The sequence below is a fragment of the Archocentrus centrarchus genome, chromosome 19 (assembly GCF_007364275.1).
Source record: "Archocentrus centrarchus isolate MPI-CPG fArcCen1 chromosome 19, fArcCen1, whole genome shotgun sequence".
NCBI classification, from domain to species: domain Eukaryota; kingdom Metazoa; phylum Chordata; class Actinopteri; order Cichliformes; family Cichlidae; genus Archocentrus; species Archocentrus centrarchus.
This window is the reverse complement of record NC_044364.1, coordinates 29221146-29238760: the sequence shown is the minus strand read 5'-3', so window position 1 is coordinate 29238760 and position 17615 is coordinate 29221146. Positions and strand designations below refer to the sequence as shown.

The window sequence follows — 17615 nt, the reverse complement described above, 5'->3', positions numbered from 1 at the left end:
AAGAGTGGGCTAAAGTTTCTCCACAGTGATCTGAGAGATAAAGTCATACAGAAAAGCGTCACTTCAGGTTATTGCTGCTAAAGGTGCCTCGAGGCGTGTGTAGTTTTTCACACACTGCTTCTGCATTTTGGTTTAGTTTCTGTTAAATAAATAGTGACAGGGTGTAATCGGTCACGTGATGCTGCTCATCTGAGGTTGTATTTATCTCATTTTGGGACCTGGTAAGGACCGGGTCAGTTTATTCATGATGTAAAACCTCAGAACTTTCTTTGTCGCTCAGCTGCAGCATCTGTATTGCTTTTCTACACAAAGCACTTGGACCCATGTGTTTGTGCCCTGTCCAATAATCCATTCATGGTTGGTGTTTGACATTATCATGTTCATGGTGATTTACCAGAAAGGCTAATGCAGTTCCAGTTTAGAGTAATGAGCTAAAGGCTGGCAGAGATAAAAGCCTCTGTGTGTGTGCACAGAACCAGGCAGGAAATGGAAGCTGCTTTCCATTTGCTGCAAAGCAGCTACAACCTAAACTTACACACAGACAGCTTGAGCAGAGTACTGAATAATGCTTAGCCACAGAACAGGAAGCCTGCACCGTCCTCGTCTCGGCGTCAGTCAGACGTCACCTCCTAATCTCAGTTTGCCTTCTAAAGGCTACTTTTTATCTCTGAGAGACTCGGACTGCTTATTGCTTTTTATTGTCTTTGGAGGCACATTTTAGACAAAAAACTGTATTCATAATAAAAATAAAATCACAGCAGAGTGTTACAATGCTACACGTTTTAGCTGTGCTGTTAAATCTAAATATTTACATTGCTTCTTAAAAGAAACTCTGTAATGTAAAATCATATCTGCACTATAAGACATATAAAAATGCAAAAATAATAAAGAATGTGAAAAAAAGTTAACCAACATGGATAAAATTCCTACATTAAGTCCTCTGACATATTACAAAGTTAGATTGATCTTAAAGTGTCACATCACTCAACAACAACAACAAAAAACCTCGTCCTTGAATTTAATAATTCATAATTTGAAATTTGTCTACTTGCCTTATCTCTGTCTCCCAGCATTCCCTGTCATTGGTTTTCCAGGCGTGCTTCACAGCCTTGAAGCAGCACCTAAGTATCTGAGCGGCCAGAGCTCAGCTTGCTGCTTATATGTATAATTTCTGCTCGTCTGCCTCCCTCTTATTTCCTGTTCTGTGTGCCTGTGCAACTGCACTGAAAGAAGCAAGTGGTGAGGCATTATAGCACGAAAGCCACAAGAAATGGGAAGTCAGACTTTACCCACACTTCCCAGTTTATTCTTTAGATGCACTTTGTTTCCACAGAAGATTGCTCACAAGGATGGGCTGATCTGTGGTGACTCACTCTGACATAACATTTTGGCAGCATTGTGAGTAAATAAACATGGTAAACATGAAATCCAAAGGGCAATTTAACGTTTTCCTTAGAGAAAAAAAAAGAGAAACAGTTATTATATGTTTTATGTATGTGATAGGAACAGAAAACAAAACTACAGAAAACATTTAAGACATCACAGAGTATGTTACCAACATGACAAAAACGTATGTTTGAAAAACAGGAGTTGTGTGTTTCTCTTTTTTAGCCAAGTACGCCCTCTGCTGGAATTTCAGGTCAAATACAAGTTTCCAAACTATGAATAATAAAGGTTAGTGAGGACGTGGTGACGGACTTTTTAACGTTTCTTTTGTATGACAACATCAGTAAGTGTACTTTAGTTATTAATCTACTTGATATATCTATTTAGTTTACTTTTGATAAAGTAGGCCTCGTTATTGTGAAGCATCATCGACATTACCGTTAATTTTAGCGCAAAGGGTGAAAAAAGTAAATCAAAGTAGTCTAAAGTAGTTGCTACTTCTGCTCCAAAACAAGTATCACTTCCCCCGGTTATTGATTTTATTCCAATCTTTGCTGTTGGAACTCTTCCATTGGTTTTAAATTAAGATAATTTCGATTATGATGTCATGCCCACATAAATGACGAGGATGTTTTTAGTGTGGCTACTTGTTTACAGAATCCATCAGAATAATAAACTGAAGTTCACGGGATGTGAGACGGTTATCAGACCACGTCTCCAGCTGATCCATCAATTGTTTCTTATTATTTTGAACACTTCAGAAAGCCCCGCATGAAGCAGGGCATCAAAAAATTAGTTAGAACTCATATTGTTCCTCTCCACGGAAATCTTTAGTAAAAGGCGAAAGATTTATACGATCTGAAGAGAAACATGAGTGTACTGACATCCCGATGGACATCGGGGGGAGGTGATTTTCCCACATACACGTTACGCTCACGGTACCACTGAGCGCGCCCAAAACACATGCTGCTATTGTGTACTTATGTGAGCTAGTATTCGTATAAACTATAGAACAATGAAGACTACCTTTACATAAATTGCTTTAACGCGAAACGTAGGTTTAACAAACGCTTGAAAGCAAGGCCCGATGCATGATGGGTAATGTGTCATTCCGGGATAAAATGCGACACTCGGAGAGCTTTGCTAACCCTTTAACTTAACATAAAGAAAATGATGTCTAAATTAAATGTTAAGAAGTTTAATGGGGTGACTAAAACCAGGAAAATACACGAAGGGAATAAATAAAAGCCGGAAAGTTTACGCAGGCGCAATAGACCCACAGGATGACGGGGACGTCGAAACGAGAGAAGTGCTTCCTGCTACTTCCGTCTTTGTCCAGTTAACCTGTAACCGGTTAGGAAACAAAGCGAGTACGAAGCACTTTTAGCGCTCAAAAACAGATCTTTTGAAATGCAGCGACTTTTGTCCGGTCCCTTCACGTCACAAAAATATGAATTTTTAGTTTATTTTTAATTTTTCATTGGAAAGTGACACAAAAATCACCGTTTTCATTGAAGTAATCATAATTTATCTCATCTGATGTTACAGAAGGCTACTTGATAACAGAGACCCCAGTTATAGTTAACTGAGACATACAAAAAATGGTCCTTAATTCAGGGCTGAGCAGTTAAAGTCATCTCGGCGTCTTAGTTTCAAAGCAGAACTGAAATGAAATCAAACAATAAGCACCAGTGTGTCCTGCTCTGACACAAAGGAAGGCTCTAAGGCATGTCTCCAAACCTGAAACACTCGACTCAGATGATGACAACCTTCATGCGACGCTAGTGTCGCAGGTCTGTGAATGATTTTCATATGCAAACGTTTTGGTGTATATCTAAACTGCTACCGGTGCCCGATACCATTAAGATTTTTATGTCAGGTCTGTCCTGCAGTAAAGAACACAATAAGTCCCAACTTGAAATAAAGAGTTTGGTTAACTCTGGTTTATTTGTGGCACGGTCTCACATTCATTGTAATCATCTGAAAAAACAACTGGCATCGTTTCCTAATTTCAGTTTTCATCACTACACGACCAAAAGTAAAACGTTAGAAGGACGACAGACAAATGGCAGTTTTGTGCAAAAGCATCATCAATACTGACATATTACAAAGTACAGTTCTCAACATCAAAGTGGCAGGGCATTCATTCTGAGTGGAACTGAAGACACACAGTAAAATAACCAGCTCGTGTTTTCATGCAGTATCCACAGCACTCTCAAACACAATGCAGTTACATTTTCAATTCTTCATCTTCTTGTTAATAAAAGTTAGAAATCAGAAGCGGCGCTCTGCTGTAAACGTGCCCTCCTGGTTTTTCCACACAGGCTGATGGTGCTGACAGTTTACAGGAAGGACATTCAGGATGTACTCGACACCACAACTACACTTTAAGAGAGGACACCCGACCTTTGAGCCCACACCATGAAAAGCTCTCCCCTTGGTCCAAAAGACTGATCTGTTTTACTCTTTGTTTTGGTCATCGGTTCAAATATAAATATAGTTTCATTTTTTAATAGAAAAATAAGGCAAATTTCATTATTTCAACATGTTCTTTCCACATGGATTAGTGAGCCCACTGTGCATTTTCCACTGTACACAAAGCCACACGATCTGCAACTGTTTATTGCACAGAAGGCCGAGCTGCAGAAAAAGGGCGGAGCAGCTCATCATCGTCTTCTAAGACATTATCAAAAGAGACTGTAAAAATGGACTTATTTTAAAGTGTCCATGTGCAGCTTCACCCAACAGTTCATATGGCCTTGACATCAATAAGATGGCCTTGTTGGGCCCCCTGCCTCAGGGCTTTGATCCCTTGCAGCTTGCGGCCGTGGAGTGTGAAGCGAGACCAGGTGACCAGCTGCAGCAGGGCACAGGTGATAGGCACGAACACCAACAGGTAGAAGCAGCCCAGGCGTAGAGGCGGATTCCCTGAGCTGGAGGCAACGTGAGACCCAGAAACTGAGTCCTTCACAGAATCTCTCTCAAAAATATCATAACCTGGGGTGGAAAAAATTAATCACATTAGATTTGTCCTGAAGCTTTACAGTAAACATGAGAACTATAAGAGCATCAGACTAAAGATGCTCTTTAATCTGATAAATGCCAGAGATCTGTGGCATATATCCAGTTTGTGCAAGTCACACACACTGATTTTTATCCCTTTTTTTTTTAATGTTTCAGAAACTAAACTTTATCAACACACTTGTTAGAACTCATTCATGTGTTTCATGGGAAACACATGAATGCAGCACCTCGGAGCGTCCTCACCAGGACCGATGCTGCGAACGCCTGTTTGTACCTGTGTAAACGCAGAGCAGCCACGTGCCAATGAGGGGGGCAAATGTCTGCCCGGGTTTGGTCAACAAGGCAACCATCCCGAAGAGGAGCGCAGAGGCGGCCTGCTGACGCCGGTTTACTACAAAGTCTTCATCCACCAGATCAGAAATCACCAGTTTCAGGAGCTTGCAGGTCCCCTCGGTAAAAACACGGTTACTAGAAGACGGAAATGTCGAGTTACAGCGTGTAAACATCAGCAGGTTATCACACAAAAAAGCCTTTGTTGAGAGCAGCTGGAGCATGTTAAGGTGTGTCTGAGTATGCAAAACAATGTGTGTGAATTACAGTAACAACAGTTAGCTCAGCCCTCAAGAGATAAAAACCAAAACCATTTACAACAATCACAACTATGACCAAAACTCCCAGAGTGCTGTGAGAGGATGCAAATGCTGCTGAGAGCTTTAAGAACAGCGTGATTCCTGAATCCAGAAAGATCAGTGATAGCAATAAAAACTGCACAATATGAAAATGTCTAATGTGCAATAAAAGAAAGACGCTGGGACTATAAAGATACTACAAACATGAGTTTGACAGTAAAGACAACCAATACGACCAACACAGCACAGAACAAATGCTGAGTTAACCTGGGTAACACGTGTCCCTGTGAATGGCATGCACAAAGTGACTCTGTGGTTGTGTATGCAGCTCTGAAACACACACACACACACACACACACACACACACACACACACACACACACACACACACACACACAAAGCAGCAACCAAACTGCCACACATCCATGAAGCGTGTTGGCGTGTGCACGGCCATACCTAGCAATGAAGACGCACAGCAGATAAATGTGGTCAGCCCCTGCTAGCAGCATAGCCACACTAAGTCCCAGTTTGAGCATAAATAACCAGCGGATAACCTGGTAAACCCCATAACGCTGGCAGAGTGTCAGGAAATACAAGTTGTTCAGGTGTGGGGCGATATAAGAGATCCCTGTGTGGAGCAGAAGCAGAGCTGAATTAAAAATTAAAACTGCAAACAACAGAAAATTCATTCATTTGAAAGCATGTGAGTGGAAACCAAAAAACAGTACAAACGAATGTAAATGTAGGAATTTATTCCATTAGATCTGGTGCTACAGGACGTCTCAGATTTGGAATGACTGCCCAGAGAGATCAGGCTCGCAGGATTAGTGACCTCCTTAAATCACTTCTTATAGACTGGTTTATGTGACCCCATTACATGCAGGGCTTGTTAGTTGTTCATTTATATAAACTGCTCAAAGAAAATGAAGGGAACACTTGATGATCACAGTAGAACACAAAGTTAAACCTCGGGGGCATCAGCCTGTGCAGTTAGAAGCATAAATGGTTGTGGATGCATTTCACCTGCTTGGGTGCAAATGAAATTGGCAGCAGGTGCACCAAATGCCTCCTCAGACCATCACTGATCCACTGTTAAACCGGTCATGCTGGTTGATGTTGCAGGCAGAGAATAAACCTTTGCCAAGACTCACTCACACCCGGCACATGCTCAGTGTATCTGTCAGACATTCATGCCGCCATCGTGGAGTCAGTCTGTGACAGTCTGATCAGAAACATGCAAATGAGGGTCATTCAGCGTGGCTCTGACAGTGCTGCCGTTCCTCTACTTCCTTCTACTGGGTCGCATCTCTTCTCATATAACGACCCAGCTCCTGTTATCTCCTCCACACCTCATGAGGAACTGAGGAAGGGACTACGTGTGCAACATGAATGTGCTGCAGGAACCATCTCCAGCAAAACTGCAGAAAAATCAGTGAGGAGGGAAACGGAGAGCTCAGCGCTCTGTGGCCACCGCCTGCAAAACCATTCTCTTTGTGGAGGGTCGTCTTCTTGTTGCCTCTCCACTACATATGTTGTGCTTCCTACCTGGACAGGCGCATTTCCCTTAGGTTTAAATGACCTTGTGCTACACTGTGATGATCCCTTCATTTTTTTTAAATCAGTGTATTTTTTTTTCTTATTTTTTAATCAGTCTAACACTTAAGGCCCTTTCACACCAGATGCGTTGCGTAAAAACGACACGAAATTCCGAATCTTTCGGATGCGAACCTGTCGTGTAACCTACATACACACCGGACACGCTGCGTTTTTGCGACTAAATCCTCCCTATATAACGCACGGCGGGAAAAAAAATGCAGTCGACATCAAGTGATGATGTAATGGTCCTGATGTTTCTAAGAGAAGGAAGAAACAGAGTTCATGGGTTCATCCAACTCATAAGAAAGCAGCAGCAGGGAGAGTTTCATGGTTTGATCACGGAGCTGAAGCTGCATCATGGATGCTTTCACTCAAATTTCTGGATGTCAGTGGGACAGTTTGAGCTCTTGTTGGCAGAGTTGGGATCACATGTGAGGAGGCAGAGGATAATATCAGAGAGCCGACTGACCCGGAGCAGCGTGTAGCTGTGTGTCTGAGGGAAAATATTATGATTTTATTGTTCCCACATCACTGTATATTCAGTACATCGGTTCGTGTTTTGAGCTATGACCTCGCATGCTGCTAAATGCAGCGCTCTGATTGGTCAGTCCTGTTTGTTCGCTTGCGAAAGTCAGAAAAATCGAACTTGATCCGAAAAAATAAATGCCGCAAATTCGTCCTGTGAAATGACGCAGTTGGTGTGAACGGCTGCATTAAGAACAGGAGAGTCCGAAATATATTTTTAACGCACGAAACATTCGCACGGAATTTACGCGTCCGGTGTGAAACGGCCTTTAGAGATAAAAAAAAAACAAAAAACTTTCTGCTTCTGCCCTTCTGCAAGTTCTGTTTTTAAAGGAGTTATATAAAGCAGTTAATCTATTTAAAAATACCACTATTCGTGGGCCCTTGTGATTACCTCGCCCACTGATAGGTGGAGGGAGGTTATGCTTTCGGTTGCGATGGCCTGTCTGTCAGCAGGATGACGCGTTTCAATGAAACTTTCAGAGTTGTTGGAGGTGGTACGAAGAACAGCTGATTACATTTTTTAAAGGATTCTTTGTTATGGTGAGATAGGGATAATATTCACATATTTGCTTCTAACCTTATGAAAGAAATTAGGGTGCAGCATGCCCATGATTTCTGTCATATAGCAGAGTTTGTTCGTGATCAGATGCTGAAAATGATTGAGTACGACATTAGGAAGTATCAGCACAGACTGAATTCCCTTCTAGTGTACAATACAAACTCAATGTGTTTTCCTTCCTATTCTCTAACATTTAGCTCATTATGTTCAGTGAATTTTTATATTAAATATATAACATCCATCACAAACACTTGTGTGGTCTTAACAGGATCTTACCAAGTAAAATTGAACCTGTAGAGGCAGAGATGCTGTCAGATAAGAGATGTTCCAGGAATAGAGGGAAGAAGTTGCTGTTGAAGTGGCAGTGAAACACCTGCAAAGGGGGCCGATAAAGAAAGGCACAGAACTATTAAGGCATTTTATTTTATTCTAAATTGCAAATAGTTTGTTACTTGGTGTTGTACTTTTCAGTTAGTGCGAGCAGGAAACCCACAAACATGTACCGAAGGTCTAACAATGGTCACAAGAAACGATTACATACGCCGGTCCTTCCCCGCTGTGGAGAGCGCTCCAACTGCCTGTTTTATGCTCAGTGTATTTGTTTGTCTGCAGTTAATAACAAGAGCAAACAGTAAGACTGTCAATATTTGTCATGAGAGTGTGTGTCAGAAACAGCACAGTCTCACAGCTTTGCAGTGCTCAGTGACCTTCCCTGTGGTGTTACTACCAACAGGATGAAGGTACCACCTTTGCTTTGTGCCGTTTGCATATTGTGCTGCTTTGATATCCAGCTGTTGCTGTTATGTGTTGTGATGTATTCTTTGTTGTGTTTGTATTCTGATAGTTGTCACCAGGGTTATTATAGTTAACGAAAACGAACGAAATAACGAAAACTGAAATTGAAAAAACATTGTCGTTAACTGAAATAAATAAAAACTAAAATTAAAAGGAAGAAACGACAACTAACTAAAACTGAATTGTGAGTTTACAAAACTAACTAAAACTAACTGAAATTATAGATATTGTTATTTTTTCAAAAGTCTTGTGGATTGATATGAAATCATTTTTTTCCTCTCTCCGAGTTTAAGCTCGGAACGCCGTCGGGCAAATGGGTGCGCATGTGCGTGCGTGCGCACACCGCGCTGCTCCTCAGAGAGTCCCATGTGGAGTGTTTTTTTTTTTTTTTTTTACTATGATAGCACAGATAGCAGCGAGTGTCTTGTTGTGGATGATGTTGTGGATGATGTACGGAACACTTCTTAGTCAGGAAAAAAAACACCAACATCAAAGTAGACCTGAGAAGCGCACACAAGGCAGCTACGGAAACCGCTCTCATCCTACAAGGCAACCCGGCCTGCACCTCCAGAGAAACGTGACTACTCGTCGGGTCAACGCAGCCACAACGTTGTGTTTAGTCCTTGTGCGTTTCTTTATCAGTCAGATAATAACAATCAGGACTAATAATCAAAGCATCAATATAAGGACTCACAAATGTCAGCAAATTCCTGGAGGGAGCTGCTGAAACTATGGGAATGGACGTGAAGGAATGAAGAAAGTGAAAAAACAGGGACAAATATGTTTGCACCCTAAAAACTGAGCACAAAGAGCGAGGACCAAAAAACCCCCAGCACACAACCACAAGGTAATTAACACACGCAATCCAGCTATACATGCATAAATGCGGACATGAGGTCGGACACTTCCGTAGGCTACAGAGGCCGCAAAGACCCTGCAAGTCTAATCAGCGAGCATCTAACCAAGTAGCTCCAAAACAGAAGCAGCATCAGGTGGTGAGAACATCAGGATGCAGCTGGATTTGAGCTTTGACTCCTTCAAGGAGTTTGTTTTTGTCAAACACCACATGTAGCTGTTGTTAATCTGCTGCACTGAGGCTGAACTTTATTGGGAGTTTATTGTAGAATTTATCGAGTTTTGGAGTTCATATTGTTAGCAGTTTCTCCCTGTTGATGTTCATGTGTGTCCTTAATATTACACACATTTAGCATGTAGTTCTGCTGTCTGTGAACAGTTGGTTGCTGAATATATTTCTTTAAAGGGTATCTTTAAAGCGTACCTGATTAAGTATGAAAATACTAAAACTAATACTGAAACTAACTAAAACTAAGCATAAAACCAAAAATAAAAACTAATAAAAACGAGCAAAACCACTCTGAAAACTAATTAAAACTAACTGAATTAGAGAAAAAAAAAGTAAAAACTAACTAAAACTAAACTATAATGTAAAATCCAAAACTATTATAACCCTGGTTGTCACAAACACAAACAGAAGCGACTGATGAACTGTGATTCAGTTTTTACAGGCTGATGAAAAAAGTGCTTTATATTGCACAAATATAGTAAATAAACTATATAAATACATATTGATAATTTTAGGATTATTTCCTTTTTATAGTGGAAGAATCAGTAGGGTACACATTAATTTTAGTTTGTTGTTATTTTTGATGCTTAAAAATATGAGACGCTAACAGGCAATAAATTATTGATACCATAAATCCAGCTCTACCTTTTTCACTTGGCATTTTTAGTATCTCACCTGAATCAGGTTCATTGACACAAACCACATGAAGTTCTTGTGTCGGGAGAGCTGCTTGAGATACTGTCCAATAGTGACAGGTTTTTCTGGGTGGGTAAGTGGAGCGTGGCCAACACTCAACCTGTGATAATACAGAAGAAAGCCAGAGGTGTGAGAAATGAGAAAACAGCCTAAAAACATTACATTAGTCACACCTTTAAGTCCTTACTCTTTAAGCGCTGATGCCTCGTCTTGTTTTGGACGGACCTCCTTTCTGAAACGGCGCTGCAGCATTTGAGACACTAAGAAAAACCCCATGATGGAAAAAGCTGCCAAAATCACACAAAAGAGACGGAAGGAGTAAAAATCCTCTTTATCCCAGAAGGAATAGGACAGAAAGACGGAGAAAGACCCCAGAGCACTGAACACCGAGCAGTGAAAGTTGAGGCGTGTGCGATCGGTGGCAGACACAGCGAGGTCCGCCAGCAGGGCGCTGTGGTGGAGGTCCACCATAGTGAGAAAGCCGTCGTACAGACACAGGCACAGCAGGAACTGCAGGCCCGGCCTGGCCCACGCCACCCAGAAGGCCAGGAAGGACAGAGCGAAGAGAGGGCCATTTGTGGAGAGGGCCTTCAGGCGCTTCAGCACCACCTCTGGATTTGTGATCTGAGAGCCGGCTCTGAGGGGAAAAAAAACACATTTATTTTTAGACAAGTATTGTGATAATTAACCAACCTCCCTGGTACAAACAGACTGTGTATGGCAGACTGTACTGTACATCACGATGTGAAGCAGAGAGGAAATTCCTAATATGGTCATCTGAGTGGGCACAGCATCCCCACTCAAACCAACTGTGCCCTATAAGGAGGCTGCCAATCCGAGGAAAACTGGCTTAAAAAGGAGGCGATGACGTGACCTTTATAAAGAAATATGGAGCTGGAAATAAGCATAACATTCATCTTATTCATAGTGTGTCTTAAAATGGGCCTTTTGTAAAGTGACAAGGCCCATGAGCACGATCAGTTTGCATATAGTACTTAAGGGAAAGAGTCTGTCTTATTTTACTCTTAATTTTAAGCTTAGGGGGAGGCCAAACCTCTTTGGGAGAAAACACACTGAAACCTTCTGGAAAAATAAAATGATGTGATCAGCCTTACAACATCACCACCTTAAAACAACACAGAAGGTTTGCTTAGCGACTCAGCAAAGTAAACACAGAGAGCAGCCTTATGTTTGACGAGTCGCTCTGATGGCATCATGCATTTGGGTGTGATGCTGCGGGAAGAACAGCAGGTCGACTGGGAATGAAGATGATTTCAGGATCATTTTACATATAAACACGTTACATAACTATGATACTCAGAGCTAATAAAAATTGTCATTATGTTACACGGCATTTTAAAGAGCATAAATAGGAAAGATGTTTTAAATTATTAGCATCTCTCCAAGTTCACAGCGAGTCAGAAAGTATGAGACACAGAGCAGGCGAAGAGTCTCCTCAGAGGAGAAGACTTTTCTCTTTTGAAAGAAGATGTGCAACTGATAAAAATATCCCCAGAATGAACCTGAAACCTATTGCGCAATGTTAGCGTCTCTTCTAAATGTCACTTTTTGACCTTTTTTTTTTTTTAAATAATGAAAATTCTTTTAAAAAAAACATTTTTTTTTTTTGCATATTTATGTGTTGTCACAGCCACAATTTATAAATCCTGTGCAAGTAATTAACTTGTTTTTCTGCAGCCTTTTACACATTAATGAGGTGGAAACACTATTAATAGCTGTTTATTTCTCAGAAAAAGGAGTTGGAGTCAGAGTGGAGACACTTACTGAGGAGAGCTGAGAAAGGTGCGGTCACTCAGCCAGCCGAAGAGAGGGTCATTCAGGCTGTTCCAGATAAGGAACACGGTCTGTGGAGCAGCAGAAAAATAATGTTACAGAAAAGTCAATGAATAAAGGACGATGACACATGTAGGATCACTATTAATCTTAATTAGGAATGCACCGAAATATCGATCAATACTGGCAAACAAGATTTAGCCCCTTATTCTTTATTTTACTTTGTTCTATTTATCGAGTTCCTATCAAGTATCATTTTTTCTGCGTAGTTTCAACCTTATTGTGTTGCCATTCTGTATTTTACTGAACTATTCAACTTTATTTATGCTATTGTCTTCTAGGTTTTATTATTTATTGGGGGAGGTAGAGCAGGTCACCTGCTAATAAGGTTGGTGGTTCGATTCCTGGCCGCTCCAGTCTGCACGCCAAAGTTATTGAACCCCACGTTGAGTATGAATGTGTGTGAATGGGCAAACGAGGCATGTTGCATAAACTGCTTAGAGTGCTCAAGTAGAAAAGCTCTATATAAGAACCAGACCACTTACCACTGACAGCCTAAAAGATTGATGCAGCCACCATGAAGTCATCCATTGATCTGTGAGGTCCTGTTATGGAGCCTCAAGCTGAGCATTTTCCCAATACAAGGAGTGGATCTAACTGTGATACTGCATGCTCTTCGGCTAACCAGCCAGCTATCACAAGATGTTAGCCAAGTCTTTGGCATAGCCTGGATAATCCTCCACCAATTTAAAATGATCAAAATTTTGAATTCAATGTTTTATTCAGTCTGACCTGAAAGGAGTGACTGAGCCCATAAACTCACTGGGAAAGTGTTTATAGAGTTCAGGGCCAATGGCTGTTTTTTTAAGGTCATACTGTCTTCACCTTTTGGACCCAGAAGCTATTGTCTATAAAAGACAGGTCAGTTTGGCACAGTCTAAAAACTTTAAAACAAATATTTCAAAATGATGATTTCTATGTTTTCCTGGGACAAGAAGAAGAAATAAATAACAAAAGCAAAATGAACAAACCGTCAAATATTTGTATAGATTTTGGTTATCTGTTGTTTTAAACTGGTATCAGCCTAGTACTTCACAGATGGTGGCTCCTTAATCTCAGTAACAGCCTCTTGTGTTTACAGAAAGACGTTGTGACCTAAAAGTTTAGCATACTGAAACATTTAAATGCCTTATAGCTATACTAGAAAGGGCTTGTGGTTATCAAGAGGCTTATTTTTTTAAGTAATGCCCATATTGATACAGCTTTCCTCTGCTCAAATACTAATTTTAAACAATTTAAGCAGAAACATGCTGGTTACCCGCTCGCTTCTGCTGCACTTCTAGCCTGAGCTAAAAGTCCAAATTTAAATTGCATGTTTAGTCTCAAGAATTGGTGTTTTAGGCTCTCTTCAGACTCACCTCTCCCACCCAGAAGGAGATTTTATCAATCTTGTAGACGGACACAAATGTCTCCACATAGTAGAGCAGGAACACATTGTGCAGGATGGAGGTAAACAGAGCCAAAGAGCCGTAGAGCAGCGCAGTAGAGAGGACACCTTGCCAACAACCCCAGACCCTCCTGCCCATTCTTCTTTCTCAGTCTCTCTGCTCCGTCTTTCCTTTGTGCCGAGCAGCAGTCATCTCACGGCCTGGCTGCCCCAGGGTCACCACCACATCATAACCTGCAAAAGGCAATCACAGCACATTAACAGGGATTTGTTAGAAACATAAAAAATGTCACATTTTTGAGCATTACCAGAATTTACTGCACCTTCTTAAGAGTTAAATCCAAACACACCAAAATAATATTAACATTCCTGTCTGTGTCTCCCCACAGAGGCTGAGCAGACCCAAAAAGTGCTGTTTTCAAAGCAGTGCTACACTAAGCACTCATTAAAGTTAGTTAGGCTGTGGGACACTGTTACCTCCCCCCCTCTGGCCCACACCCAGCTGAATGGGTGTGAGCCTCATTTCTCCCAGCCACATATGACCACTCCTTTGAAAACTCCATCTCAGTGTTCCCATAAAAAGCTGACCGAAAGAGCAAAGTAAAAATTCACATTCAGGCCAAGTACTGGCCTGCTGTGTGTCACCCTGAGGTGCCATTTTTCACACTGAACTGTGGCAGCATATATGCAGTTATAATGACATGAAAACTTTCAGGAAAAAAAATTAGTTTGAAAAGAAAGTATAATGAGCTTCACCAGTACAGAAATGTTCATACTTTACATGCAAATTTACTGCAAAACGTGCACACAAGCCAACTCTGTTCTTACCACCTTGCACGTGCTCTTGAATCACCACCAACATCAACATCTACATACACATCCATAAATCTCTATAAAGTAACACAAGGTGGAGTGGGGACCTCAGTGGTGTTCTTCTAAGAGAGAGGCCGGTACTGTTAATGCAGAAATAGGCAGAAGATCCTTGAACGGGGTCCAAGGACAAAGCTACAAAGAGAGAAAACGTTTGTGCTGAAAAACTGAAGTGGTGAATTGTGTTTCCCCTGAGACACAGACTGCGTCTCAGTTCTGTTTTGTTTTTTCAAGGAAGAATAAAAAGTTTCTTACATTAAGGGTGATATGCAAAGGAGCAGCCTAACAGAGCAGAAGCAAAAGAAGGAAGCAGGTGGAGGACGAGGAACACGTGAGCAGTCAGACCAAGATCAGAAACTCACTGCAGTTGTTCAAAACTGTTTCCAAAAACTGTATTAACAAAAATAGACAGAAAAATTAATAGTGTACCTCTCATCAAAGCTTTTCCTAGCTCAAAATGAGCTAGTCTGCAGAGAAAATTTTACAGTCCAAAACCTCTTTATTGGATGCCATTTTTTTTTTGTATGTAGAAAAGACCTGACTTCTATTATTAGTTTAGTAGAGGCAGACCAAAGAAAAGGTTCATTGATGTAGTGAAGGGGGAGATACAGAGGGTTGGTGTGACAGAAGGCCGCAAACACACTCCCAATGCAGTCAAAGCATACCTGGATAGAAAAGCACACAATCAGTCATGGACTGTCCTCCCCAGAGCCCGGACCTCAATGTTATTGAAGCAGTGTGGGATCATCTCCACAGAGAACAAAACAAAAGGCAGAAAACATCCAAAGAAGAGCCTGGAGAACTCTTACTGAAGACTGCTTAAAGACATTACAGGAAAGCTGCCTCAGAGGGTCAGGATATGTTGAAGAATGAAGTTGGTCAACCAAATGTTGACTTTCAACTTTGTTAGAATTGCACAAACTTTGTTTTATCCTTGTATTTGTGTGTATGTTTCTACAATTCAACAATCACTGCATCCAAAAATATAAAGAACTGAGAGATGGCTTGAGACTACAGTACTGCAGTTTAAAGACAGATTGGCTTCCTTCATTTGTTCATACACAATCTAAATGTGTTTGTAGACTACAAATTCAGGTAAGTTCATTCACACAGTTAGTGAATGAGATCCAGTGTCTCCACGTTACACCCCCTTGTGAATTACTGTCTTTTGTCCCACTCTCTGATTTCTCCACAGTGTATCCTTCGTTGGTTTTAATTAATGACCAGCACTGTTTTGCTTCTCCTCAAGTCCCAAGTGCATTTTCACACGCAGCACCCCAGGGAGAAAAACTCACTTAAAAATACCAACAAGTCTCATTTCATGTCTGACTGCCACAAGCTCAAACTTGCAGAGATCACAACATCCTGTCATGTGTTCAGTGGGGGCAAAACATGGAATAATTACCCCCCCCCCCCCCCCCCCCCCCCCACACACACACACACACACAAAAGCCAAAAATAAAAAAACACGGTGATGTGACTTTCTATCAGTGTGTCACAGTGGAACAGTTCAGATACCTGAGACACCTCAGTGGAGTGTAACAAAGAGGCTCCTATCAGATCCAGGCAGGTAAAACCGGGTTATCTCTCAGCTGGCTGAGCCCTATCACATCTCTAACACCTGTGTATCTTACCGCAACACAAGTGTCTACTTTGCAGCAGACAAGAAAACCCCACATCTACAAATATCCAACTCATGTCCTCTCAGCCATAACGCATTTAAGAGCTGATTTTTCCCTTCCTCCACCTGTGGGGCAGTCCACCTGTTGTGTTTACAGAATATAACCGATGATTTTAGGAAAGATTATATCGCAATTTCATTTCATACTGCACACACAATCATTACAAACAGACTCGAACAGCGTTGTAAACCTGCACAATACCTTTACCAGGTGACAAACATGTAGTAAAGCACTTTTATAACCTCCAGAGGTAGTAAAGAGCCCACAAAAAAATAAAAGAGGAAATAAGTCGACTGACTAGGAGTGGTTCATGGTCTGTACATCACAGACACACGAAGAGGCGACGTTGCTGCTTTAAAAAAAGAAGTATCATCTTTAACTCACTGTTAGTAGCTGGTTAGCTCATTAACAGGCTCGGCTCACGACTAAACTCTCTCATATAACAAGTAGTAACGCACATGTTGTGTAGCAGCCGATCGATAACAGCAATATCAGAGCCAGCTCTTATCTGCGTGTTAAACGTCCTGCTAATCGATAGTGTTAGCATTAGCTAGCTGGTTAACGATAACCTAATCAGGCTGCCTATCAGGAAATTTGGAAATTAGCAACTGGCTTCAAGTGTATTCACGAAAGAGTAAAAACGCGGTTACGTACCGATTAAAGAAAAAAGTCTGTTAACCGGGAAGGATATGTCGTGTTTGGCTCGGCGGGAGGTTTACGTGTTGGCTCAGCAGCTGTGTCTCAGTCCCAGACAGAGAGCACGTCATGACCACAGTCCGTACTCACACCGGTGACGACTGCGCCGGGTCTGTGCGGGTTTCCCAGCACTGGAGGCACACTGATCGGAGCTGCAGCGCCACCCAGCGGCACAAGCACCGGATATTAAACGCATTCAGTGCACTTCTGAAAGCTGTTCAAGTGGGACACGGAACAAAAACAAACAAACAACAACAACAACAACAGTAATAAGACATATCATACAGGAATGTGTACGTACATAGAGACCACAACAATACACAGTTTCACCGTTAAGGTAACTGATATGAAATGGTAAATGAAGCTGTCAGAGCTTTTTCACCATTTTTAAAATAAGGATAATACTCTAAGGTAGGTGTCCACACACACCTGTTGTTGTCTCCTTGTCTGGTTGCCTCCCATCTGCCAGTATCACGTGTGCTGTTGTGTTGCCCTTCTTCACAGTCCCACTCCCGGATAAGTACTAATGCAAGCTCAGAGAGCTCAGGAAAAGCATGCTTTTGGGATGTGTCCACTAATAGAAAATGAACAAATACATTTTTTTCCTTCTCAAAATAAATCAATAAATAATACTAATAATGCAAGCAACAACAACAACAAAAAAAGAGTCCCTAGATACTTGCTTCTTCAGTTATGAGGTGTATTCAATACACCAGCTTGCAGTGGAATGGTTCACAGCTGAGTGTGAAGCGGCTCTGCAGACTGCAGAGTGAATTATTGGGGCAACAGTAACAACCAGAATCACCAAATCTGTTATCTAAAGTCAAAT

At 41.4% G+C, this 17615-nt stretch overlaps 2 protein-coding genes and 1 non-coding gene across 4 annotated transcripts in view; all 3 read right to left on the bottom strand.

The window, feature by feature from the left end:
• arhgap27 (Rho GTPase activating protein 27) overlaps nucleotides 1-1236 on the bottom strand; it is a 34491-nt gene extending 33255 nt beyond the window's left edge. The window contains exon 1 of the mRNA XM_030754648.1: nucleotides 1053-1236. The gene's annotated coding sequence lies outside the window, so the exon portion shown is untranslated. The remainder of the gene's footprint in view (nucleotides 1-1052) is intronic.
• Nucleotides 1237-2149: 913 nt separating this feature from the next.
• On the bottom strand, nucleotides 2150-2264 carry LOC115798919 (U5 spliceosomal RNA). The gene has a single exon (XR_004021515.1). It is a non-coding gene; the product is annotated as a U5 spliceosomal RNA (small nuclear RNA).
• A 1037-nt stretch (nucleotides 2265-3301) lies between these two features.
• On the bottom strand, nucleotides 3302-16891 carry mfsd13a (major facilitator superfamily domain containing 13A). 2 transcript variants are annotated; one of them, XM_030755787.1, is made up of 9 exons: nucleotides 16745-16891; nucleotides 13510-13772; nucleotides 12083-12162; nucleotides 10485-10934; nucleotides 10277-10397; nucleotides 7999-8095; nucleotides 5496-5667; nucleotides 4685-4878; nucleotides 3302-4383 (listed from the first exon to the last, which is right to left on the bottom strand). In XM_030755787.1, the coding sequence occupies exons 2-9, from the start codon at nucleotides 13675-13677 to the stop codon at nucleotides 4136-4138; spliced, it is 1530 nt and encodes a 509-aa protein (XP_030611647.1). In that variant the 5' UTR covers nucleotides 13678-13772; nucleotides 16745-16891; the 3' UTR covers nucleotides 3302-4135. The 2 variants fall into 2 exon arrangements, with proteins under 2 accessions (XP_030611647.1, XP_030611648.1); XM_030755788.1 differs by lacking the exon at nucleotides 16745-16891 and adding an exon at nucleotides 16475-16615.
• Between the last annotated feature and the right edge of the window lie 724 nt (nucleotides 16892-17615).

What these genes read in the sequence shown, in the direction of transcription:
- mfsd13a (XM_030755787.1), bottom strand. Translation starts at nt 13,677, where the DNA reads ATGGGCAGGAGGGTCTGGGGTTGTTGGCAAGGTGTCCTCTCTACTGCG. An exon ending in TGTCAATGAACCTGATTCAG is followed by an intron (nt 8,096 to 10,276) that starts GTGAGATACTAA and finishes CCCCCTTTGCAG; the next exon opens with GTGTTTCACTGCCACTTCAA. An exon ending in TACAGGTTCAATTTTACTTG is followed by an intron (nt 5,668 to 7,998) that starts GTAAGATCCTGT and finishes TGCTCCACACAG; the next exon opens with GGATCTCTTATATCGCCCCA.